Source organism: Eimeria maxima, genomic scaffold (genome assembly GCF_000499605.1).
Source record: "Eimeria maxima Weybridge genomic scaffold, Emw_scaff259, whole genome shotgun sequence".
Classification (NCBI taxonomy): Eukaryota; Apicomplexa; class Conoidasida; order Eucoccidiorida; family Eimeriidae; genus Eimeria; species Eimeria maxima.
Genome location: NW_013565441.1, coordinates 1 through 24,223, shown reverse-complemented (window position 1 = coordinate 24,223; position 24,223 = coordinate 1). Strand labels below are relative to the sequence as shown.

General features: G+C 56.6%; 2 protein-coding genes across 2 annotated transcripts; both read right to left on the bottom strand.

Moving 5' to 3' along the window:
* Positions 1–3,346, bottom strand: EMWEY_00024920 (hypothetical protein, conserved; the record flags this gene model as incomplete). The annotated part of the gene is made up of 7 exons (XM_013480974.1): positions 1–536; positions 675–852; positions 1,033–1,186; positions 1,331–1,515; positions 1,809–1,889; positions 2,154–2,573; positions 2,804–3,346. The coding sequence occupies 7 exons, from the start codon at positions 3,344–3,346 to the stop codon at positions 1–3; spliced, it is 2,097 nt and encodes a 698-aa protein (XP_013336428.1).
* Positions 3,347–5,148: 1,802 nt separating this feature from the next.
* On the bottom strand, positions 5,149–22,141 carry EMWEY_00024910 (AGAP010490-PA, related, related; the record flags this gene model as incomplete). Its single annotated transcript, XM_013480973.1, has 6 exons — positions 5,149–13,300; positions 13,566–13,723; positions 13,967–14,293; positions 14,586–14,918; positions 15,068–19,782; positions 20,017–22,141. 6 exons carry the CDS (start codon positions 22,139–22,141, stop codon positions 5,149–5,151), a joined length of 15,810 nt encoding a protein of 5,269 aa, XP_013336427.1.
* Between the last annotated feature and the right edge of the window lie 2,082 nt (positions 22,142–24,223).

The following is a 24,223-nucleotide window of genomic DNA, read 5'->3' as shown; positions in this document are numbered from 1 at the left end:
TCACTTTTTGCCGCTTTGCTCGCTCTTTTGTCCTTCCGCTGGTTCTGCAGCACCTGCGGCTGCAGCTGCTTCTTTTGGGCGCTGCTGTTCTTTGTAGTCCGGGTCACTGCTTCGAGCATCAGGAGCTGACTCCTTGACCGACTTTGCAGGGGCTTCCTCTGACTTTTCTGCCGCTCCTTCCTCTGCAGCTGCTTCTTCCGGTGCTGTCTGACCTACTTGGGGCTCTTCCGTCTCCTGTTTTGGCTTTGCTGCTGCTCTTCCTCCAGCTGCTGGGTGGACTGGTGTTTTCGCGCTTCTTTCCTCTTCTGCAGCTGCTTCCTTCTTCTCTTTCTTCGCTCCTGGAGTGTCCTTTGCTGCAGTGTCTGTCTCCTGACTGTCTTCTTTGGCGGCGCCGGACTTATCTGCCTGCTGCTGCTGCTGCGTCTTGTCTCCTGCTTCTTGTTTTGCATCTTCCTCAGGAACCTCTGCTGATCTCGGCGAGGTTGGAGGGGGAAACCAACCCGGGTTATCCCGAGCCACCCAGTCAGGACGAGGGCCTGCATGCGCAAATTAGGGATTAGGGTTTAGGGTTTAGTCTTCAGGTGGGGGCAGACACTGTGACGGCCACAACAGGCACACCCGACCCTATGTAAACCGAATTTCTAAGCCCTAAAACCTAAAACCTAACCGCTGACCTGGCGGCATGCCGATTATGGGGAGAGACCTGCGGTTATCTACCATGAGAAGAGCAAACCGCGTCAAAGAAGGATGCTGCACCAAATGGTCATGGAGACAGTCGTAGTAAACAACCTGACGCAGCAACTCTCGACTCTCGCCGTCCGCCAAGTCATTGCGAGCCAGCGTATGAATAACCTGCAGCAACAGCAACAGCAGCAGCAGCAGCAGCAGCAGCGGTGGCAGCAGCAGCGGATAAAAACAATCGCGTGTCAAAAGGGCATCAGCAGCAGCAAACCAGATAGCAGCGGCTGGCCACACTGTAGCAGCAGCGTAAGCGGCAGCATTGGCAGCTGCGGAAGGCACTAAGAATTTTACCCCTCTGTCGAAGACAATGGGCTGCTTATCAAGGTCGATTCCATTCCAAGTGGGTAACTGCCCTCTTCTTCCAACTCTTCCTGGGTTTCCATGCAACACCGGCACAGAAGTACCAGGGACCATATTCTGAACGCGGCCTAAGGCCGTCAGCCGCCTGAAACACCAACAAACCCTAGCAAACCCTCATAAACCCTAAGAAACCCTCATACATCCTACGAAATCCCTGTAACCCATCGTAAACCCAAGGAGATCGTAGGGAACACGCCTAAACCCTAAAACCCAAAAACCAAAACCCTACCCTATAAGTTTGAGGACATTCCTCTGGTTCTCTGGGCGAGCAAGAGCCTTAGCCAGACAGGGAGGGGGTCGGCCTCCTTGAAAGTCTCTCGCCTTGTCATCGGGAACAGCGAAGAAGGTTAATGGGCAAGGAACCAGCTGCTGGATGCTCGAAGTCTTCAACATCGATTCAAACAGAGTCAAATCCTGCTCACACGGACATCCAAACCCTAAACCCTAAACCGTAAACCCCAACATGCAAAACCACAAAAGCACGCTGGCACGCAACACGCAACAACGTGCACAAACAGGAAAGCCCATTGCTACCCAAGCTCGGTCCTAGGGTTTTGTGGTAAGGCCTTAGCAACATCCAGGGCCTAGGGATTACGATTGGGGGTCGAAGGCCTAAGGTCTATGCCAAGCGAATCCTGGGTTTTGGAGTGCATTTCGGGGTTTGGCTTTTAGATTCCTGTGGTTCAGGGTTTAGGGTTTAGGGGTACCGAGCGGGAGCGCAAGATGTCGCCGAGCGTGGGGATGCCCTGGGGAGGATTTGCAGTCACTCTGCAAGGCAGATTTGCGGGCTGCAGCAACAGCAATAGCACCAGCAACACCAACAGAAGCGGGATCAGCAGGCGGCGGCAGCAGCAGGAGGCACCGTTCGCAGCAGCAGAAATGCACCTTCCTAAAGCTGTAGAGTAGATGACAACAGCGGCAGTAACAGCAGCAGCAGCAGCAGCAAGTGGGGTGACAAAGATAATCAAGCAACAGCCTGTACAAGAGTAAGGAGCAGCTTGAAGACCAGGCTTTAGAAGCCAGCAGCAACAACAGCAGTAGCGTGGGCTAACATCTGGGTTTCCTCCGAGTTGCTGCTGCAGCTTGGGGAGAAGTGAAAAGAGTTCCTGTGGAGCGACGGGGCTGAAACTTTCTGCAACACCAACAGGCCAGTAGTCCCCTTCTGCTGCTGCAGCACTGTGATCTTTGTCTGCTGCACTGTCTCCTTCCGCGTCTGCCCCACCGCCTCCATGTCTATCTTTAGATTCCATAGGTGTCTCCGTCTCTGTCTTGAGGGGGTCATAAGCTGCTGTTGGCAGGCCCATGCAACCCATGCAATTAGCAGCGTTGTTTGAAGTCTCGCAGCAAGGAGTAGGGGCCCCCATTGGGCCCCTTTCTAAACCATGGACCCCAGTCTCTACAGACACAAATGCCCCTCCAGTCATCTGATTGCCCCACAAACTCCATGCGCGATACAGTGTTGCTCCAGGGGGCTGCATGCATACACAAATGCAAACCAACACCGGCCGCTGCTGCTGCTTCTGCTGTTGCTCCTAGTAGGTGTCGAGTCTCAAAGGGCTTCAGCACCAACAAAACCCAGTGTGGGTAAGCGATTAAGGACAATAACATACACACTGGGGACCAAGGTCCCTTAGGGTTGAGGGTTTAGGGTTTATGGCGGTTTAGTAGTGAATATGGTTCAGGGTAAGGGTTTAAGGTTTACTGGGGTGTATGGGGTGCTGGGGACAACGTCGCAGATGGCTCTTCCGCCTGGCTGCGGTTTGCATGCAAGGAGAAGGGGCCCCATGGGGTAGTGATCTCCATAGCCAGAGAAATAAACAGGAGTCCAAGCTCTGGTGGGGGGGAACGGACCCCTAAAATGGACACGAGTTCTGCTGCTGCTGCTGCTGCTGCTGTTGCTGCTGCTGCTACTCTTTTGGGTTCGGTGCTCGCGATCAATCAGCCCTTCGCTCCAGTCCGGAACCTCCAGCGGTGGGGGGGGGCCTAAAGCCCTCAAGCCCTCAGCGGCAAGCCCCTCCAAGACCTCAAGCATTTGTCGCTCAGAAGGCTCATCTGCTGCTGCTGCTGCTGCTGCTGCTGCTGCAGTCTCCGCGAAACTTTCGTGATCTGCTGCCCCAGCCGTTGCTCCCTCAACCAACTCGCTCCTCGACTCCCCCACAGCAGAGCTGCTGCAGCAGCACCAGCAGCAAAACCCCAACAGCCCAAGCAGCAAAAGCTGCTGCTGACGGCTTTGAGAGGCCCCCATCATCCAAGACCCTAAACGCCACGCCTGCATGCAAAAATAAACAGGCTATAGGGGACCGAAGTCGTGTACCTCCAAGGGGGCTTTGTAGGTTTTGAGGGATTTTTAGGGGTTCTAGGCAGGGACGAGGGAATCAGAATTCACTGCAATTTTCACTAGCTTTTATTGCTTTAAAGGTTTAGTGTTTAGGGTTTATTTGAGCCAACGGTCTATTAGAGTGAAAGGTATATTGGAGTCAAGGGTTTATTAGAGTCTATTGCCTGAGTGTGTAGGAAAAAGCTTGCCTGGCGGCAGGCGGCGGTCTGGAGTTAAAACCCTAAATCTCTTATGCTGCAGCAGCGGAAGAAAGCCAAGAGAAATTGGGAATAACAACTGTAAAGAATTAAAGGAGATGATGATGGGGGAGAGGGGAAAGAGGAGACGGCAGTCAGCGGGGAGCCAACAGCAACCTGGATGAACAAATAGACCAGTGGTCACCTGCAGCAGCAGCGCCAAGTCAATATACCGACACAAGTATTCAACAAAGGGACAAATAATATAAGTGCAACCAACTAATGATGACTGAACACATATAAATACACACACTCGGCTTCTAAAGCAGCAGAGAGAGAGACAAGGAGCCCGTAGTAGCGCCGCCCTCCGCCGCCGCCGCGCAGTTGCGGTGCATGTATGTTGCAGACAGCCCGTGTCAGTGACCCTCCCAGGTTTTTGGCACCCTTAGCTCCTTTTCAAAATAAAAACAGGATTTTCAACAAATTATTTTTATTTATAATTATATTTTGAGACCCGTATCAGAAAACCACAGAATCTTGTACCTCGTAACGCCTCCTGCGACTCCTCTAACAACCTGCCACCGTAAAAGCTCTATACAAATTCGAAGCCATAAAAACCCTATAGCCACAACACCAAATCCTGTAATAAGCTGTAAATCGACCACTATACATCCTAAACTGAATAGACATATGCCACACTACCCTAAATCGTCTATCTTACAACCTAGAGGCCCATTCAGGGACCCGAGAACCTCAATCGCAAACCCCAACCCCCAGTCCCCAACTCATATCCCCTGAAACGTAAACCTTAAATACAAATTATTGATGGCTAAAGCGTCGAGGTTGAGGCGATAGGCACAAACCCTCTACCTCAAATTAAACTATACGGCTCCACAGCTGCTGCGCTCCGGCCTGCCCGCTGAGGTGTACAGGCCGGTACGCCAGGCAACAAGGGCCCTTTTGAATAAAGCTGCGAGGCAAACATGTGTACGTCAGCAAATGCTGCTGTTGCGTCGGCTGCCACTGCTGATGCTGTCGCTGCCGTGCCGCACACACCAATCTGCACACACCTCGGTTGCAGCAGAGATGTTAGGCTTTGGCTAGCTCCTGCTAACTACAACAGCTAGCTACAGCAGGTGCCTAAGACGGCACCCAGCAACACAAACTGTATAACGAGCAGTGTGGTCGATCCCGCCGGCTGCACATGGGCAACAACTACTGTGGCCCTTTCAAGGGCCATTGTAGTAGAAGCAACAACAGGAGCAACAGCAGCTACTTGTACAACGGGAGATGCACCACTTATATGAATCGGAACAACTGAGTGTTCAAGAGAAAAGAAGCCCGTATAGAATGCTGGCGATAGTTGCTTCTGCTGCTGCTGCTGCAGTGCAGCAGCGGGAGCATTGCGGAGACTCTTGGTGTCCTTTCTGAATTTCTTTTTTACAGCAGGGTGTATTTAAATCGAAAAGAAAAGCCGCGGATTTAATCGTAGGCACGAGCTGCTGCTGCTGATGTTGATGGCGTTGCTAGTATCTAGATTCTTGCAAGTAGCAAAAGGTCTCCTCCTTCGACCACCAGGCTGCTGCGCCCTCCCAACTGAAACACTGCTGCTGTCTTGCTGCTGTTATCACCTCTTCGGGTGTCTCTGCCGTCTCCTTTGCTGGTGCCGAGAAGGCGCGAGAGGGCATTCGAAGACCCAGCCCCTGATGCTGTTGCTGCTGTTGCTGCTGTTGCTGTTGTTGCTGCTGTTGATGCTGTGCTGCCGCGGCCAGACCAGGAAGCAGACAAACCCCGAGGCATTACTGCTGCTGCACTGACATCAAGCTGATGCAGCAGTACGGGGCCCCCCTCTCCTAGCCCCACAACCGACCAGCAGCGCAGCACCATATCCCCACCACCACACCCTCCGCTGCTGTTGCTGCTGTTACCTGCAGCTGAGGCAGCAGTAACAAGCCATACTTCCGGGGCAGCACTGCTGCAGCTGCATGCTCGGGAGACAGAAAGAGACAATAAAGCAGCTCCTTTGTGTGCACTCCATCGCAGCACTTCTTCTTCAAGTCCCAAATCAACTGCATGCACTGTGCCTTCTTCATCTCCGTATACGACGCAGCGTAGTGCAGCACAACTACCTCCGCAGCAAGTTGCTGTCAAGTCACCACTGCAGCAGCTGCCTGTACATCCCGCTGCAGCAGCAAGACATGGCCTGCAGCAAGCTGGACCCTCCTGCAGCACTGCCAAGCAGAAGCACGTGGGGGTGTGCGTTGCCTCAATCGACCACGTGCTGCAACCTCCTTGAGCTGCTGCTGCTGCTGCTTGCTTTTTAGATGTTCTTGCAGTAGGAGGCGCAGCTGCAGCAGCAAGACGAGCTCGCGTGTGCAGCAAGTCGTCGCAGGTGATGACAGACACCAGGCGAGGTGCCCCCGCGGGCCCCACGCCTGCCAGCTGCCACACACAGAGACAGGGCCCCCCAATTGATGGCATGCTGCTGCAGCGTGGGGCTCCATCAGGTGTACATACACCTGAGCGCTTCCCTGCCTCCATATCGGCTGCAGTAATGCTTCCAAGTCCCCACAAACTCGCAGCCCAGCTGGTCGAGTCCAGCCAGGCGTCCTCGTCGCCCCCTCCTTCCTGCTGCTCCTGCTGCTGTTGCTGCATTTGTTGTTGTTGCTGCTGCTGCTTCTGTGAGTGCTTTCCTACCGCTGCTGCTGTTGCTGCTGCTGCCTTCGAGCCACCCCCAGCCGAAATAGGGCCTCCAAAACCCTTCAAGATGCCGCGGGGGCCCCTTGCAGAGACCCTGAAGGCGCGTGCCCTCCACGAGAGGGCACGAAGGGCCCCCCCAACGAGGGGTGCTGCTGGGGCGGTTGATGCGTTCCGCCGCTGATGCTGCTGCTGTTGCTGCTGCAATGCTGCAGCAGCAGGAAACTTGGGGCCAAAGAGGCGCGAGTGCAGCACCCGCGACATAAATCCCTCTTTTGCTTGACCGAACAGCTTTAAAGGCCTCTTTTTCCCGCGTCCTTCCTTCCAGTTACCCCCTTTGCTGCTGCTGCTGCTGCTACTGCTGCTACTGTAGTTGCAGCCAGCAGCAAGGGGCGCTGCTGCATCGTCGCAGGCCGTCTCTCCCGATCCCAGCCGCTGCAGTAGGCTGCGAGGAGCAGCAGCACCAGCAATTAGCGAGGTGTTCTGCTGCAGCAGCTGCTGTGGCACTCCGATGCCTAACGTAATTGCGAAGGCCCCGCTGCCGTCTGCTGCTGCAATTTGCTGCGTCATGTGGTGGGGCTTCCAGCAGACCGCAGGTCTGCATGCACGCTGCTGCTGCAGTTCATGCCCGCCACGGCTGTTCCTGTTGTTGCTGCTGTTGCTGTTGCTTATGCCTGCCGTGCTACTGTCTGCTGCAGCCGCCCTTGCTGCAGCAGCAGCAGCAGAGGCACTCACAGCCTCAGCCACTACAGAAGGAGACAGAAGAGGACCTCGAAGGAGGCAGAAGAGAAATGCCCAGCCAGAGGAGTCCGACACAAGGAGACTATCTCCTTGAGGCACCCAGGCAGCACATGTTACTTGGCTTGCTGCTGCTGCTGCACCTGCTCCAGCCGGCTGCTGTTGCTGCAAACGCAACAGAAGCGGCAACGTCTGTAGCCCCCTCTTCCCTGAATGCTGTCGCTGCTGCTGTTGCAGCAGCAGCTGCTGCTGCTGCACTTCTGCTGGTGGCCGTTCTAAGGTGTCCAGGCGTTGAAATCCTGCCGCGCTTGTTTCCGATGCTGCTGCCGAAGGAGGCGCAGCAGAGTTAGCTGCAGCTGCATGCGCATACGCAGCACTAGCAGCACTAGTGGTGTCAGAAGGACCTGCTGAATTTGCAGGAGCAGCAACAATAGGAGCAGCAGAAGGAGCCGCAGAGGGACCCCTCGGCAGGCTCCGAGCCCCCAAACCAAAAGAACGAAGCACCGGGGTCAGGACTGGTGGGCCGCCCTGCTGCTGCTGCTGTTGCTGCTGCTGCTGCGATGCTCGCAGCAATACGGCGAAGACAGGAAGGAACGGGTGAGCAGCAACAACACCCGTAAACTCAAATGCAGCACGCATTGACGACAAAGGCGAAAATATTCCATAAGGAAACACAAGGTTGCTCTTGCTGCTGTTGTTGCTATTGCTGCTGCTGCTGCTGCTGCTGTCAGTGACGCGCGCCAGCAAACGGGAGTATGAACAAAGCCGCGAGGTCTGAGTTACGGTGTATAGGGATACATCTCGAGATAACAACAACCCCACCCACTCAGCTAGAGATGTAACACAGGTCTGCTGCTGGTGGTGGTGGTGGTGGTGCCGCTGCTGCTGCTGAAGCTGCAGCTGCTTGTGGTGCTGGTGCCGTTGCTGCTCGCGGTCATAGCTGTTCTCCCGTGTAACACTGATGGAAGATGTTACTGCTCCTCCTGCAGGGCTTGCTGCTCCTGTTGCTGGTGCTGCTGCTGACTTCGAAGCAAACAGAGGCCGGCGGGAGCTCAGTAAGTAAGGAAACGCACCACCAGGCCCGCATGCATCCGTCATCAGGGGGAGCTGCAGCAGCTGCTGCTGCTGGTGTTGCTGTTGTAGCGACTGGTACTTGACAAGCCTCGCCACGTCTGCGAAGCGAGCTTCCGCTGCAGCAGCAGCAGCGGCAAGGGCAGCAGCAGAACGCATGCTCTCGTGATTGGCAAGCCCCAATAGAGAAGGCGGTAAAGAAAGAGCTCGGATACCCCTAGGAGGCCCTTCAGGTGTACATACACTTACAACAACCTCCCCTGATACTGCGAGGCCTGCAGGGCTGCTGTGCCTGCTGCTGCTGCTGCTACTGCTGGCTGCTATCACCGGCCCAAGCAGCGCAGCAACAGGCAGCATGGCCCAATCCCGACCAAAGGCGGCTAAAGCTGCCATGCTGGCTTCATCCTGTTGCTCCTGCTCCTGCTGCTGCTGCAGCGGCTCCTGCTGCTGCCGCTTCAGCGGCCCCAAACTGTGGCTTTGCCGGATGACTTCGAAGGCGTTACTGCAGCTGTTGCTGCTGCATGCAGCCTGAAGGATGCAGCCTGGGAAGAGAGCAGCGGCAACAACGGGAATGGCTGGCATCGGGGTTGCTGCTAGCATGTGTTCCGCTAAATGACTCGATATTACTTGCTGCAGCTGCCGCTCCTGCTGCTGCTGCTGCTGGTGCAGCTGGCCCTTTTCTTGAGGAGGGAAACAGCTGCTAAAGCGCCTACTGGAACCTTTGGGTGTGGGGCTGTGGCAAGACGGGGTGGCTGCGTGCCTGTCTGCTGCTGCTGCTTCTGCAGCTGCAGCGTCGGACTCGTGCTGATGCTGCTGATGCTCCTTCTGCACAGGGTTGCCGTGCTGATGCTGCTGTTGTTGCTGCTGCAGTTCATGCGCTTCCATACGAGGGCCTTGCGCATGCCCTGCAGAGTGCTGATGACTGTTCTGTTGTCCATGGTGGTGATGATGATGATGTCGTTCTTGCTGCTGCAGCTGTAGCGGCAGCTGTAGCTCCTGTTCGTGGGGCTGCTGCTGCTGCTGCTGCTGAGTTCGATTCTGTCTACTAGCCAGATGCCTTACAGCCTGCACAAGAGCGTCTCGGTGCAGCAGCGGCCGCACCAAGGCAGCAGATGGCGGCTGCTGCAGCGGGAGGAAGGATGTCTGCTGCAGCGCCCACTGCAACCTGCGGCAGCAGCACAGATCACTCCAGAGCAACCCCAACCCTTCCCCTCCCCAGCTCTCTGCCGCTGCTCGGAGCATGGATGACCTCTTCCCTGCGGCTGCTCCTGATGGTGTTGCTACTCCTGCTGCTGATCCTGCTTCTGCTGCTGATGGAGCATGACTGTTCATGCACCACAGCAGCGGCAGCAGCCCTGCTGCAGCAGGCAGCAGCGCCCTCATAAACACGGGCCGCAGCTGCGTTCCTAAAAACTCCACCAAAGAACTGCTTAAGCAGGCCAAGCTTCCACATATAGAATGCGCCTCTTCTGCTGCTGCTGCTGCTGTTGCTGCTGTGGCTGCTGCTGAGGAGAGGGATATTTGCCCGCCCTGCATAATACTCGCGCAAGAGTTAAACTGTAAGCTTCCCCCTGCACTGGGTCTCGCCAAATACTGCTGCTCCTGCTGCTGCTGCCGCTGCTGCCGCTGCTGCAGCTGCAGGAATCCCTGCTGCGCTCGCAGTGCCACCGCTGTCCGCCTTGCTTCTGTTTGTATGTTGCCAAGTACGTCAATAATAAATTCAAGCATTTTAACTGCAACACACGCAGCAAGGGCAAAAGCAGGAGCAGACGTTGCCGCTGCTGCTGCTACTCGCCCTCTTGATGCACCAACTGCAGCGCCTACACTAGCATGGAGAACCCATCGGGGCTGCAACAACTGGTGCAGCACATGCAGCACATCCTGCTGCAGTAGCACACATCGCGGCCGGGAGAGAAGCAGCTGCAACACTGTCGCCGCCTGGTGTACGAGCACCAACATCTTGTCTTCTTCCCAGTGTGTGTTGCTGCTGCCGCTGTTGCTGCTGCTGCAGCTGTTCGCTCGTGGTGGACCGGCCGCTTGGTACTTGCTGCTGCTGCTGCTGATGCTGCTTCTGCGTGGTGTGGCGACCCCTTCTGGAGGTACAGCTGGAGCTGCTGCTCCGGTTGCTCCTGCTGCAGAGGGTGCCTGCTGCAGCAGCAAACCGGCATCGGTAGAGAAGACTGAAGGCATCGAAGCAACTATGCTCAGCAGCAAGCCGCAGCAGCAAACAGCAGCAATGCTGTACAGCCGCCGCAGTTCCAGCAGCGACAGGGCGCCATCAACGCAGCTGCACCCGTTGCTGTTGCTGCTGCTGCCGCCGCAGTTGGACCCGCTGCTGCAGCTGCAACAGCGGCAGCAGTTCTTCTGCAGCTGCTGCTGCAGCTCGCCGACGCACGATGTAAGACAGCAATATAGCGCAGGGACACACAGCACTTTGGGGTGTATAGATGGCATCTCCAGGGTGTCGCGCAGCAATTGCAACAGCAGCGGCAGCAGCAGCGGCGTGCAGAATTTGTAAGCCTCATCATTATCTTCAACATCAGCAGCAGCAGGACAGGTGTAGACAGGGTGTCTTGTGAGTCCCGCCAAGTCAACAGACAAGTTGCAAGGCCACTCTAATTGCTGCTGCTCCTGCGACTGCTGGTGATGCTGCTGATGCTGGTGCTGCTGCAGCACAGCAGCTGTGGCAGCAGCAACCCTGCGGGCCTCTGCTGCAGCGTCTGTTGCTGCCAGCAGTTGCCCGTAAGATAACTTCAGCAGCAACGAGGAGACAGACAGCAGCACGCCGTCCGTCTCTTCGGGTGTCCCTCCTAATGTTGCTGCCTCTGCAGAGCCTAGCGCTGCTGTGGAGGAAGAGGGAGAGGCGGCACTCCTTGCCGCTGCTGCAGCTGCAGCTGCTGTTGTTGCTGCTGCGGCGGCAGAAACACGACGCGGCCCACGTTGCTGCTGCTGTTGCTGCTGCTGCATTTGCTGCAGCTGCTGCAGCAGGTCAAACAATGCAGCATGAACTGCCAGCGGGCACTGCAACTGCAGCGCAGCGTGGTCATCGTTGCTGCTGCTGCTGCTGCTGTCGCTGCTGCTCCTCTTGTTGCTCTGGACTGCTGAGGCAGCAGCAAACGGTGCAGCAGCATAGCCACACAGCAAAAGCGACAAGCGCGAGACTGCCTGCTGCAGCTGCTGCTCCTGGGTCTTTTTGCTGCTGTTGCTGCTGCTGGATTGTCGCCTCCACGCCAAGGACGCAGCAGCAAGTCTGCTGCAGGGCCAATCTTGCGGCGGCAGCTCCCGTGGCAGATACAGCGCCTCCTGCAGCTCTTCTGCTGCTGCTGCTGCTTCTGCTGCTGCAGCTGTTGGCGAAGAAGGGGCCGCTGCACTGCAGCAGGGAGACAGCAAACATCGTGACAGTAGCGCCCTCCTGTTGCTGTTCAACCCCGAGAGCAGCGGCGGCAGCAACAGCAACGCGGCTTGGCTGTATAGCTCAATGCTCTTCTCTAGAGAAGCAAGCAGCAGCAGCAAAGGATTCTCAGCTGCTTCTGACGGTAGACCCTCCGGCTGCCGCTGGTGCTGCTGACGGTCGAGCAGTGGCAGCTGCTCGTGCTGATGTAACTGCTGCTGTTGGCTGTCTGGTGCGAAGCCTTGAAGCGCTGAGACGACAGTGTAGCCGTTTCTGGTGTTGCTGCTGTTGTTGCTGCTCTCCGCTGCAGAAGCAGCTGGCCGCCAGGCGGCCGCAGTTAGCAGCAGCAGGAGACTTGGCTGGAGGTCAAGGAGACTCGTCACATTTGGTGCGGGCCCAACTAGCTGCCGTTGCTGCTGCTGCAGACTAGAAGAAGCACAGAGCAGCGGCTGCGCTGCAGCAGCAGCAAACGCATGCAGAGCACCCCACACAGTAGGCAGTGCAGCGTCTGGCAGCAGTGGCTGCTGCTGCAGGGGAGCAGCAGGAGAGGTACCATTTGCTGCTGTATCATCCCCTAAGACTTTTGAAGCGGCCTGCCGTGCTGCTCTTAGAGACAAAAGAGACACAGCAGCAACAGCAGCAAGGAAAGGCTGCCTCTCTCGGGTGTACAGGCAGCTCAGCATGTACATATCGCTCTCTGCTGCACCTGCTGGGTCCACAAAACCCCACCAGCAAATGCGACACTTATGCGGGCTGCTGCTGCTGCTGCTGCTGCTGCCTGTTCTTTGCAGCTCAAGAAGAGGTACAGAGAAACTGTCTCTCCAAGGGACCCTACCGCTGCTGGTGCATGCACCATCAGCTGGGCTCCCCCATTGCCTGCTGCTGCTGCTGCTGCTGCTATTGCTGCTGCTCCTTCGGCTGAATATGTTCAGGCTGCTCTTGTCCTCAGGCCCAGCGAAAGGATCCAGGAAAGACTCCTGCTGCTGCTGCTGCTGCTGCTGCAGCAGGTGCTGCTGCTGCTGCAGGTGCTTCTCCTTGTGCGTTTGCTGCGCTCTGCGCACAGGCAGAGTTTGCCTAATTGCCAATCGAAATAAAGAAAGAGACAAAGAAGGCAAAGAGACCCTCCAGCACCCTCCCTCATACACTCCCTCCTCCTGTGCTGCTGCTGTTGCTGTTGGTAGTGCTGCACCGTCCGCTGCACCGCCCCACAACGGCCTCCCCTGCTGGTGCTGCTCAATACCCTGCAAATATGTGCGCGGGTTGAAGGGGAGAACTTCATGCTGCTGCTGCTGTTGCTGCTGCTGCTGGGGCTGTTGTTGCTGCTGCTGTTGCTGCTGTTGTTGTTGCTGCGCACATGCATAGGGAGGCAGTAACGCCTCAAAGGCTTGGGTGTAATGCCCTGCTAGCCAATAGCACAAGAAACGCAACCATATGTCCCCTGCTGCTTCTGCCTGCGGCAGCAGCCGCTGCAGCAGCACCCTGCGGTACTCAGCAGCAGGGGACCCATCGAAGGCCAGGGGAGACGGGGGAAGGCCTCCACGCATGTCTGCTGCCTGCGCAGCAGCAGGAGCAGGAGCACCAGCATCTGCATCAGCAGCAGGTTTTGCCGGTGGTGCTGCTCCATCTGCTGCATCGGCAGAGGGCAGCAGCACCTGTTGCTGCCGCTGCTCCTGCTGCTGCTGACCACCCCATGGTTGCGAGTCTGTCCCCAAGGGAGGAGACTCAGGCGAGGAGACAGCAGCACCAACTCTGCAGAGAAAGAGGGCAAGCTGCGTGTCTTTCAGCACCCTGCAACACAACAACAGCAGCAGCAGCAGGACCAGGAAGCGCCTAATAGTCTCCTTACCATCAAGGAAAGCCATGCCAGCAGGAATAGAAGGAGCAGCAACAGGCACAGCAGCACGAGCAGCAGCAGGCAGCCTCGAATGTTGTCTAGTAGCTGCTGGCGGATTTGCTTGACTGTATAGCAGCAGCAGCATGACCAACATAAACACCGTCAACCTTATCAACGACAGCAGCAGCAACATCAGCAGCAATAGCAGCAGCAGCGGACCTGCAGCAGACATCAGCTATTTCTCTATAGCTTCCAGCAAGAGAAAAGAAGGCCAACGCCATGCAACAGCGGCGATGAGTTAACAATTGAAATCCATTCTTCTCTGCTGCTGCTCTCCATCGAGCATCAATAGCAGCAGATGTTAAGAAGGCAGCAGCCTGCATGCAACAGCAGCAGCAACAGCAGCGGCAGCAACAGTGGGAATGCAAGTAGTACTAGCAGCAGCAACACGAAATAAACCCAAAGAGACAAAATGCAAAAGAGGGTCGTTGCTGCAGCTGCTGCTTGCGCTGCTGCTTCTGCTAGTGCATGCAGTGGCGCTGCTATTGGGGCACGCATTGTTGCTGCTGCACGTGATCCTTGTGCTGCTACTTCTGCTTCTGCTGTTGTATCGTGCTTACCTTTGCGTTTCCTTGCGCCTTGAGGGAGGCAACGATGAGGCCCTTCTTGCCGCTAACTGCTGCCCATAAGGCAACTAGGTCACCAGCACTGCCTGCTGCTGCTGCTGATGCTGCTGCAGACGAAGCAGCCTGGTGGGGCCCAGCAGCAGCACTGCTGCTTGCAGGCTTGAAAGGACTTGATGTCTCGGCCAGTCCCTTGAGACATAATCCCCCTTGTTGCTGCTGCTGTTGCTGCTCTGCTGCTGCTGCTTTCACTGCATCCTGCAGCAGCAGCTCGCACAGCTGGCGGACAGTCGAAGGGCTGCGCAGCCAGAAGCCAACGCCACGCTGAAGCAGAAACAACAGGAGCACAAGCAGCAGCAGCACAGGCAGAAGAAAAACATGCAGGACGAGTCCCCTGAACTATAATAACAGTGGCTGCTGCAGCAGCACACAGCAGCAGCAACACTACAATTATGTGCATGCAGAAGGCAGCTCGGCACAGTGATAAGCCACAAGAGGCTGCTACAGCAGCTGCAGCCATAAAGCGCAGCAGTCCAAATACCAGAAGCAGCAGCAACACAAGCAGCAGCAACAGCAGCACGAAAGCTGCAGATACACCGGAACAAGCTGAGCATACCCGACGAAGGAGGGGCCAAGTAAGGCGGCCTTCAGGGTGTGCTGCTCGCGCCTGCTGCACGACTTGCTGCAGCAGATCTTCTTCTGCTGCTGCATGCAGACACCAGCAGATATCTTCGCTGCTCAGAAGTGCTGCAGCAGGCACAGCTGGCACTGCTGCAGCAGCAGCAGGACCCGCAGCACCACCAGCAGCAGAACTTGGTGATAACGGATGCCTAACGGACGAAACATAACTACTAGGAGAAAGAGACGAATATAGTGGACCCTTCGCCTGCTGCTGCTGCTGCGCGTAAAGTTGCTGCTGATCCTCCTCAGACACCGCAACCTCCGCCTCCTGCAGAAACACACGCACAATACAATAGCAGCAGATGCACCTCCATAAACAGCAGCAGCAGTACCAACAGCAATAAAGGCACAGAAGAGGGAGCATCAACAGCAGAGGCAAGAGAAGCAGCAGCAGCAGCAGCAGTTGTAGTAACCCACCCGCAACACGAGCAAGGAGGTGTAGAACCGCTGGCGGCTGCTGTCGGTGCTGCAGCTCTGCGAGATGCCTTCTGCTGCTGCTGCTACTGCTGCTGCTGCTGCACTGACAGCCCTAGCAGCAGCTTCTACATCGTTCTGCTCTGCTTCTGTGGCGCCGAGCCGCGTTGCAGCAGCAGCATCTGCAGCAGCAGCTGCAGCAGTAGCAGCAGTGGCAGCAGCAGCAGGAAAGTCAGCAGCCAAACCTGCTGCTGCAGCAGCTGCTCTTGTGCTGCAGTTCTGCTGCTGTTCCAGTTGTTGCAGTGCTCGTATAAGGCAACGCAGCAGCAGCAGCTGCTGCGGCGATAGTGCAAGACCTGGTAAGGGAAGCAGCAGCAACTGCAGCAGCAAACCGTATTCTTCATCTGTTAGTGTAGCACGAACAGGTGTCATAAGAACTGCTGCAGCAGCACTGGGTGTTGTTAAATCTGTTGCTGTTGTTGTTGCTGCTGCACCAGCAGCAGCTGCTGCTGCTGCTTCGTCTGCTGCAGCAAGACTGTGTGCGGGGAGGTCCTGATTCCCTCCAGCTTCTGCTGCTGTGGCATTTCCTGCTGCATCCTTTGCTAATATATCCTCTACTACTGTATCCTTTGCTGCTGTATCCTTTGCTGCTGTCTCCTCTGTTGCTGCGTTGCTGCTGAAGCCTAACAATTCTCTTACATCGAACGGATCGTCGTCAGAGGAATTCTCCTTAGACCCAAAGAGGCAGAAAGCAGCAGATCGGTCTTCTGCTGCTGCTGCTGCTGCAGCTGCTGCTGATCCTGCTGCTGCTGATGCTGCTGCTGACAGATAAGCAGAAAACTGCCCCACACCCCCACCAAAAGTATCCAACCAAGCCCCCTGTTGCTGTTGCTGCTGCTGCTCATCGTCAGCAGCAGACGCCACCTGCCCCTCCTTGCAATCAGAAGCAGTGGCAGCAGCAGCAGCAGCAGCTGCTGCTGCTGCAGCAATAGCGGGAGACGGATGCATACTTGCAGGGAGACACCGCCGTGCCCATTGCACATACACCGCAGGGTTCTTTGGCCAGCAGCGGCGCTGCTGCAGCAGCCGCTGCTGCTCGGCTGGAGTAAGGTCCTGATGCTGGGCTACTTGCTGCTGATGTTCTGCTGCTTGCTGCTGCGCAAATAGATCCGTCAGCAGACATGCTGCTGCTGCCATTGTCTGCTGCAGCAGCTGCGCTAGCTCGCAGCCTGCCTTAGGTTCGCATTCGGAGCAAACTGCAGCGGTAGCAGCAGCAGCAGCAGCATCAGCAGCGCCATCGCCTACAGCTGCTGCTGATGCTGGAGGGATGGTGGTTCCGCATACTGCGCAACAGCGAGGCTCTCCCTCTCCTGCTGCTGCTGCTGCTGCACTTGCTGCTGCAGTTTCTATCCCCAGCTCCTGCCCAAAAGACTCTAGACTAAGGGAGAAGTCCAACGATGATCCTCGTGCTACTCTCCCTTGCTGCTGCTGCTGCTGCTGCTGCAGATGCTGCAGGCGGGTAGACAGCCCCACAGCTGCAAGGCAGCGCAGCAGCACCAGCAGCAACCAGCGCACTGTTGCAGTGTAGCCGCAGCGCAGCAACTGCTGCAGCACCTCTGGGGTGTACAGGCAGCAGCCTCCATGATTTCGTGTTGTTTGGGCTACAGCAGCAAGCATCTCGCGCTGCTGTTGCTCCAGCTGCTGCTGCAGCTGCTGCGGATCAGCAACACCGTGCTGCTCCTGCTGCTGTTGCTTTGCCCGTGCAATCGCCGCATCGATAGCTGCAGCTGCAGCTGTCATCGCATGCACGCGCTGCTCTTGTTGTTGCTGCTGTTGCTGTTGCTGCTCTGCTGCCTCCTTTGCTGCACGGTAGGCAGCAATGACAGCAGCAGACGCGGGGCCCCACACAGCGCATGCAGGAGACTGCGCCAACGGAATAAGTCCCTTTGCTGCAGCAAGGAGCTCACCAGACAGCTGTCGGAAGCAGAAGAAAGACTTGCTGCTGTTGCTGCTGTTGCTGCTGCAGCTGCTGCTGCAGCTGCTGCTGCAGCTGCTGCTGCTTTCTACTGCATCGGCTGCTTCCATTTGAACCAACAAAGACCCATCGTATGACCACCAGGCATCATAGACGCAGACAGGACTGCTGCTGCTGCTGCTGCTGCTTGTGCTGGTGCAGTTGCTGCTGCTCTTGCCACGCGCTGCAGCAAAGACACATATCCAATTATCTGCTGCTGTCCTGCCTGCCGCAGCAGCAACTCTGTCCTGTACATAAACTACAACATGATCATATGGAGCAGCAGCAGCAGCAGCGGAGCTAAGCTGCTGCTGCTGCTGCTGCGACTTTACGAGGACAGCCAAACGGCCATCTGCAAGACAGCACGAAGAAACGTCTCCTGCTGCTCTGCCTCTGGGCGCAGCATCAGCAGCAGCAGCAGCAGCTCCAACGTGCTGCTGCAACACAGGAGACAGACACGCGTCAGGGTGCAGCGAGAGGAGCCCTATAAGCTCCGAGTCGTTTACTGTCTGCTCGCTGCTGCTGCTGCTGCTGCTGCCTCCGCATGCTGCTGAAGGAGGCAGCAGCAGCGGCAAGGCACGAAGAGAGAAAACAAAAGCAGCAGAAGTTCTGCTGCACTGCAGCACCAAACTATCAGGCAGCAAAGACACAGCAGACACACGGCCTTCTTCCCCAGGGATGCATGCAGCTGCCAGCAGGCGCACTTCTGCTGCTGCTGCTGGTGGTGCTGCTGCATTGGTTGCTGCAGCAACTCTGCCAACTGGTGAAGCTAACAGACGCAGGCAATACACAAACGAATGCTTCGACGCTGCTGCTGCTGCTGCTGCTGCTTCTGCTGCAGGCCACGCATGCTGCTGCCTTGATGGCAGCACCAGTCCCAGGGGATCGCTGCCTGTCATCGATTGCTGCTGCTGCTGTTGCTGCTGCTGCTGCAGCCACAGCGGCGAAGCTATAAGAACACGTTCGGGTGTCAAGACAGCAGCAGCTGTCTGCTGCTGCAGCAGCAGCTGGTGCCCCTCTCTAATAAACGTACAACTGCTCCACGGTGATGCATGTGCTGCTTCTCTTGCTGCTGCTGCTGCAGTGCAGCGCGTGTCTCTCCAGGCTCCTACCAGGAATAGGCCTAAGCCTACGGCAGCGGTAGACTGCTTCTGCTGCTGCTGCAGCTCCTGCACCGGCTTCTGATGCGGTACGAGGCAGCAGCGTGAGTCGACTGCAAAGGCAAGAAGCCACGGGACACGGTCGACCTGCTGCTGCTGCTGCTGCTCATTCTGCTGCCTAGGAGAAGCAGCAGCGGGAAGCGCCGCCGTCAGCAGCAGCAGCACGGAAGTTACTGCCTGAGGCAAGGCTACGGGGACAGGCAGCTCCACGACTTGAGCAGCAAGAAGCAGCGCTTGCTTCTGCTGCTTCTGCTGCTTCTGCTGCTGCAAGTGCGTGTAGCGCGGCTGCTGCTGCTGTCCAAACAGAGCTGCCACAGCCTCCATATTCAGACCAGGGAAGAGGTCTTGCTTCTCTTGCTGCTGCTGCTGCAGCAGCAGCTGCAGCTGCTGCACCCCAAGCACCGATGAAGCAGTGTCAACCTGCAGCAGCAGCAGCTGCTGGGCATCTGCTGCTGCGCACAGCAGCAGCGGCAATCGTCCTGTGGGGGGCAGCAGAATTCTCTCCTCATTTTGTTGCTGGTGCACGCTCTGCTGCTGCAGCTGCAGCAGCTGCTGCTGCTGTTGCTGCTGCAGCAGGGCAAGAAACGATGAGGGGAGGAATGCTGCCCAAGAGACTTTAGGCATTGTAGAGGACACCTCGCTATTGCAGCAACCTAGTGGCAGATCCTGCTGCAGCAGCAGCTGCTGCTGCTGCTGCAGCGGAGCAGACTGCAGCGACAGGATCGGGGACAATCCCCCTCTTAGGCCTTCGCTTGCCCACAGCAGCAGCAAACCTGTCTCTGCCGTCCATGCTGCATCTAGTGCTTGCTGCGGCAGCGAGGAGATACCCCGCAGCAGCAGCCCTCCTTGTGCTGCTGTTGCTGCTGCTGTTGCTGCTGAAGGGTCTTCTGTGTCAGCTGCTGCTGTTGCTGCTAATGCTGCTGTAGGAGTGTCTCCGCCTCTAAGAGAGGGACTGCTACTGTCGTCTGTCTCCATGCTGCTGCTGCTGCTGCCGCTAAGGGTTTCTGTGTCTCCTTTGAACACCCCTAGGTCCTCTATTGAGCGCTGCTGCTGTTGTTGCTGCTGTTGCAGCTGCTGCTGCTCGCTGCAAAAGCAACGTAGTGCCGGCAGCTCAGTGAGCAGCGAAGTGCTCGCGAGACACCGGACTCCATAGCGCACCTGCAGCAATTTGGTGCTGCTGCTGCTGCTGCCTTCCTGCTGCAGCCGCAGCAGCACAGGAGAAAGCAGCAGCAGCAGCTCATCCCCATAAGCAGTAATGACGCGCATGCGGCAAGGAGGGATTATACAAGAAAGAAAACCGCTTAATGCTCCCCACAACAGTTGCTGCGTCTCCTGTCCTGCTGCAGCAGCAGCAGCAGACACTGCTGCTGCTGCTGATCTGCTGCCGGGAGGAGGTGAAGGAGACAGCAGCGGAGGTGCTGCTGCAGTTCCTCCAGCAGCAAGGGGATAACCAGCATACACTGCAGCACCAAGAGCAGCACCTCCCCCCGCAAGGAGACCATCTAGGGAAGAAGAAGAGGAGACAGTTACCCACATCATGTCACCTGCAAGCAGCAGCAGGAGCAGCAGCAACAGCAGCAGCATGTGAGACAGCTGCTGCTACAGCAGCAACAAATACCCAGAAAGCACTCGCGGCAGCAAACTACACAAATGGTGGTCGCAGCAACAAGCAGCAGCAACAACAACAACAGCAACAGCACAAGCAACAGCAACACCAACAGCAGCGTCAACAGAAATAGCAGCAGCAGCAACAGCAGCAGCAGCAGCAGCAGACGGACTCCATAGGTTAGGCTCAGCGAGTACAATCTCAGTGATATTTTCGATATGAAAAGAAGAGAGAGGAATATTTGCTGCTGCTGCTGTTGCTGCTGCTACCTGCTGCAGCAGCGGCAGTCCTCTTGCCCCTCTTGCTAACCCATCTATCATAAATGCCCCCACTATACACTGTTGCTGTTGCTGCTGCTGGTGCTGTTGCTGCTGCTGCTGCGACCATGGCAAGTATACAAATAGCACATGCATGCGGGGGACAGCAGCAAAAGGAGAAGCAGCAGGTAAGCCAAAGGCAACGAGAGAGTGCTGCAGCTGTCTCTCGTCGCTCTCTAGCAGCGCAAACTTATAGTGCTGCTGCTGCTGCTGCTGCTGCTGCGGTTGCTGCTGCTGCTGCTGTTGGAGGGGTGGCAAGGAGATACGCCCACAGAGTTGCAGCAGCACAGGGGATTGCATTGACCATATATACGTGTTGCTGCTGCAGCTGCATGCAAACAGCAGCAAAGGAGACACAGCAGAGGGCCCCTGCAGCGAGGCATTAACTATGAAATCGGTATGCTGGCAGCAGCAAAGGAGACGGGCGTGCTGCAGCACGCGAACACGCCTCCTCGTGCTGCTGCTGCTGCTGCTGCTGCTGCTGCTGTTGCAGCAACAGCAACAAGCAGCAGCACCCCGCAAACAGCTGCCCTCTGGTGGATACGGAAACTGCTTGCAGCAGCAAACGCTGCTGCTGCAGCTATCCTGCAGCAGCAGCGGCAGAGCAGACGCTGATAGGGGACTGCAGACACTGGTCTGCTGCTGCTGCTGCACTGCAGCAGCAGCAGCAGCAGCAGAAGTAGGAGGAGTATGCTTTGAATGCGATAGAGCACCCCTAATAGAAGACTGAGATAGCAAGCTGTTGCTGCTGCTGCTGCTGCTGCTGCCCCTGCTGAGACGGCGAGTTGAGTGCTGCGAGCTGCTGCTGCTGCTGCTGCTGTCACACTCAGCAGCAGCAGCAGCAGCAGCAGCAGCAGCAGGCAGCAGCGGCACACAGCGGATCTCACAAGGCAGCCGTCCCCCACCAGGGGCAAGCAATGTCCTCAAGAAGTCATCGCTGCTGCTGCTGCTGCAGCAAGGAGACAGCTGGCTGTCCCAGCTGCTGCTGTTGCTGCAGCTAGCAGCAGCAGCAACAGATGCAGCAGCAAGGGGAGCAGCAGCAGCTGCTGCAGCAAGCGAGGACACTGCTGCTGCTTTATCTGTGCAGTGTACAGACAGCTGCCATGGTATCTGCAGCAAGAAGACACAACGACGCAGCGCTGCATGCATTTTGCTGCTGCTGCTGCTGCAGCAGAAACTTTTACAATCATGAATTGCTGCAGCATAAACAAAAGGACCCTCAGCACCTGGACCTTCTGCTGCTGCTGCTGCTGCAGCAGCAGCAGCAGCAGCAGCACCATCTCCTCGTTGAAACCAATCCTCTGTCAAGGTCGCAGACACCGTATGCTGCAGCGGATCTGCTGCTGCTGCTGCTGCTGCAGATTCTACTGCATTGCCGTCTGCTGGATCCACCCCAGCAGCACCTAACACCGTCCTGTCCTGCTGCAGTTGCTGCTGCTGCTGCTGCTGCTGCTGCTGCTGCTCATGCAGTCTGTCTCGAGGTGTAGAGACACAACTGTCTCTCCTTAGCCCATCAACATCAGCAGCATCTGCTGCTTCTGCTGCTTTTTCCTCTGCTGCTGCTGCATCTGCTGCTGCTGCTGCTGCTTCCGCGTGAGAGGCAGCACGACTGCAGCAGAAGGTTGGAGATGGCAGCAGCGCAGACACCGCAACAATACGCACCAGCGGAGGTAACGCAGCAGCAGCAGCAGCAGCAGCACGAGGACGCACAGGCAGAGGCACAAAGGCGCCAATAAGAGAAGAGACAGATAAATTCTGGCATGCTCTGCTGTCTGCTGCTGCTGTTGCAGCAGCAGCAGCAGCAGCTGCTGCTGCTGCTTCTCCAGCTGTTGTACCAGCAGCAGAGCCTGCTACTGATGCTGGATAGTCTGTATTGAGCTGATGCTGCTGATGCTGCAGCAAGCTGCTGCTGCTGCTGCTGCTGCAAGACTGCAGAGGAGGAACAGGGCCTTGCGGCCCCATCCACCCATGCTGCTCCATTAGCGCTGCTGCTGCTGCTGCTGCTGCTACTGCTGCTGCTGCTGCGGATAGGGAAGATTCTCCTTAGCTAGCCATTTGGATCCAACTTCTAGCCAAGTATCCGCAGCACGAGAGCCATGCATGCAGCCGCTGCTGCTGCTGCAGTTGATGCTGAAACTTTTGCTGCTGTTGCTCTTGCAATTACTGCTGCTGCTGCCGCTGCTGCTGCTCCTGTATCCTAACGTTTACTCGGATAAATAAGAGAAGAAGAATCCAGACCTGCTGCAGCAACAGGGCGACTTGGCCGTTGCTGCTGCTGCATTTGCTGCTGCAGCTGCTGCTGCCAAGGCACAGTTGCTGCTCGTGCTGCAGCAGCTGCTGCGACCCCCAGCTACCCCGGTATCCAAATAAAGAGGCCCTAAGTGGTGTCGGTGTGGCAGCTGTCCTTGCTGCTGCTGCTCCCGAAAGGCCGCTGCAGCAGCAGCAGCAGGAGCAGCAGCAGGAGCAGCAGCTGCTGCGGCGGCACTAGCAGCAGCTACCTAGATATTCTATGCTTATCTTATATGTGTTAACTTTTTCTTACGCAGCAACATTTGCTGAGGCAACAGATGGGTTTTAATCTGCTGCTGCTGCTGCTGCTGCTGTTGTTGCTGTTGCTGTTGCTGCTGTTGTTGTGCTCCTGCTGCTGGGGTGGGATCTAGTACTGGGGCGCTGCTGTTGCAGCAGCTGCTGCTGTTGCTGCTGTTGCTGCTATAGATATAAATAAAAACAAATACCTAACTTATAAGGAAGTTATATTACACATAAATTGTTAACCTGCTTACCTGCTGCTGCTTGTCGGCAGCGGCTGCTGCTGCTGGGGCTTCCGCTGCAGCAGCAGCAGCAGCAGCAGCAGCAGCAGCAGCAATCGGTCCTGCTGCTGCTGCTGCGAGTATGTGTGGGGTCCATGATTCCTTCTTATCTTATTCCTTCTTCTGCTGCTCTCCCCACAGTTGCAGTCAAGTTTGTTGCGCTGCTGCGGACCAGCCAGTCGCAGCAGCAGCAGCAACAGCAGCAGCAGCAGCAACAGCAGCAGCAGCAACATGCCCTGTGTGCGCTGGTGTAGGTACACCTCAGCTCATATAAACGACTCTAATGATGGCCCTCTAGTGATGAGGGACATGGAGCAGCAGCAGCTGCAGCTCCAGCAGCAGCAGCAGCAGCAGCAAGAGTAGCAGCAAGAGCAGCAAAGGCGGCAGCAGGTTTGCTGCTGCTGCTCCAATTAGAAGCAAATAATATTTACAGTACTCGCTAGCTAGCCAGCTGCTGCAGCACTAGCTAGCTAACTAGCTAGCCAGCTAGTTAGCTAGCTAGCTTGTAACAGACCATAAACGCTGCTGCTGCTGCTGCTACTGCTGCAGCATCACCTGCTGCTGCTGCTGCTTCTGCTGCTGTCGGGTACAGCTGCTGCTAATGGTAGTATCTGCTCATGCTGCAGCTCTGCTGCTCCTCGACCTCCCCGACTGCTGCTGCTGCTGCTGCTGCTTCCGTCCTATTTTGCTGCACAAGAGAAGGAAGCAGCAGCAGCAACAGAGGCAGCAGCAGCAGCAACAGGAACTGCAGCAGACACTGTTCTAATGTTCGTTGTTGTTGCTGCTGCTGCTGCTGCGCATGCATGCAAAGGTTACTAGGGGCAACAACCCTCTTGAGAAAATGCCAACAGAACTGCTGCTGCTGCTGCTGCTGCTGCTGCTGCTCTTGCTGCTACTCTTCTTGCTGCTACTGCTGCTCTCCTCTAGTGTGTTGCTGCTGCTCTATGTCTATGTTTACACGCCCTCACTCATACATACGCAAGGGGCGCGTCCTGCTGCTGCTGCTGTTGTTGCTGCTGCTGCTGCTGTTGCTGCTGCTGCTGTTGCTGCTGCTGCTAATGCTGCTAATGCAAGAACTGCTATAGGGCCTATACACTAGGTTCTGCTGCTTCTGCTGCTGCAGCAGCAGCAGCAGCAGCAGTGAGTAGGGTATACACAATACGTATAAGATTGTCAATTCAAGACAAGAAGAGTTGCGACGCTGTGGGCTGCGGTGTACATACACCTCAATATATATATATTATATATATAT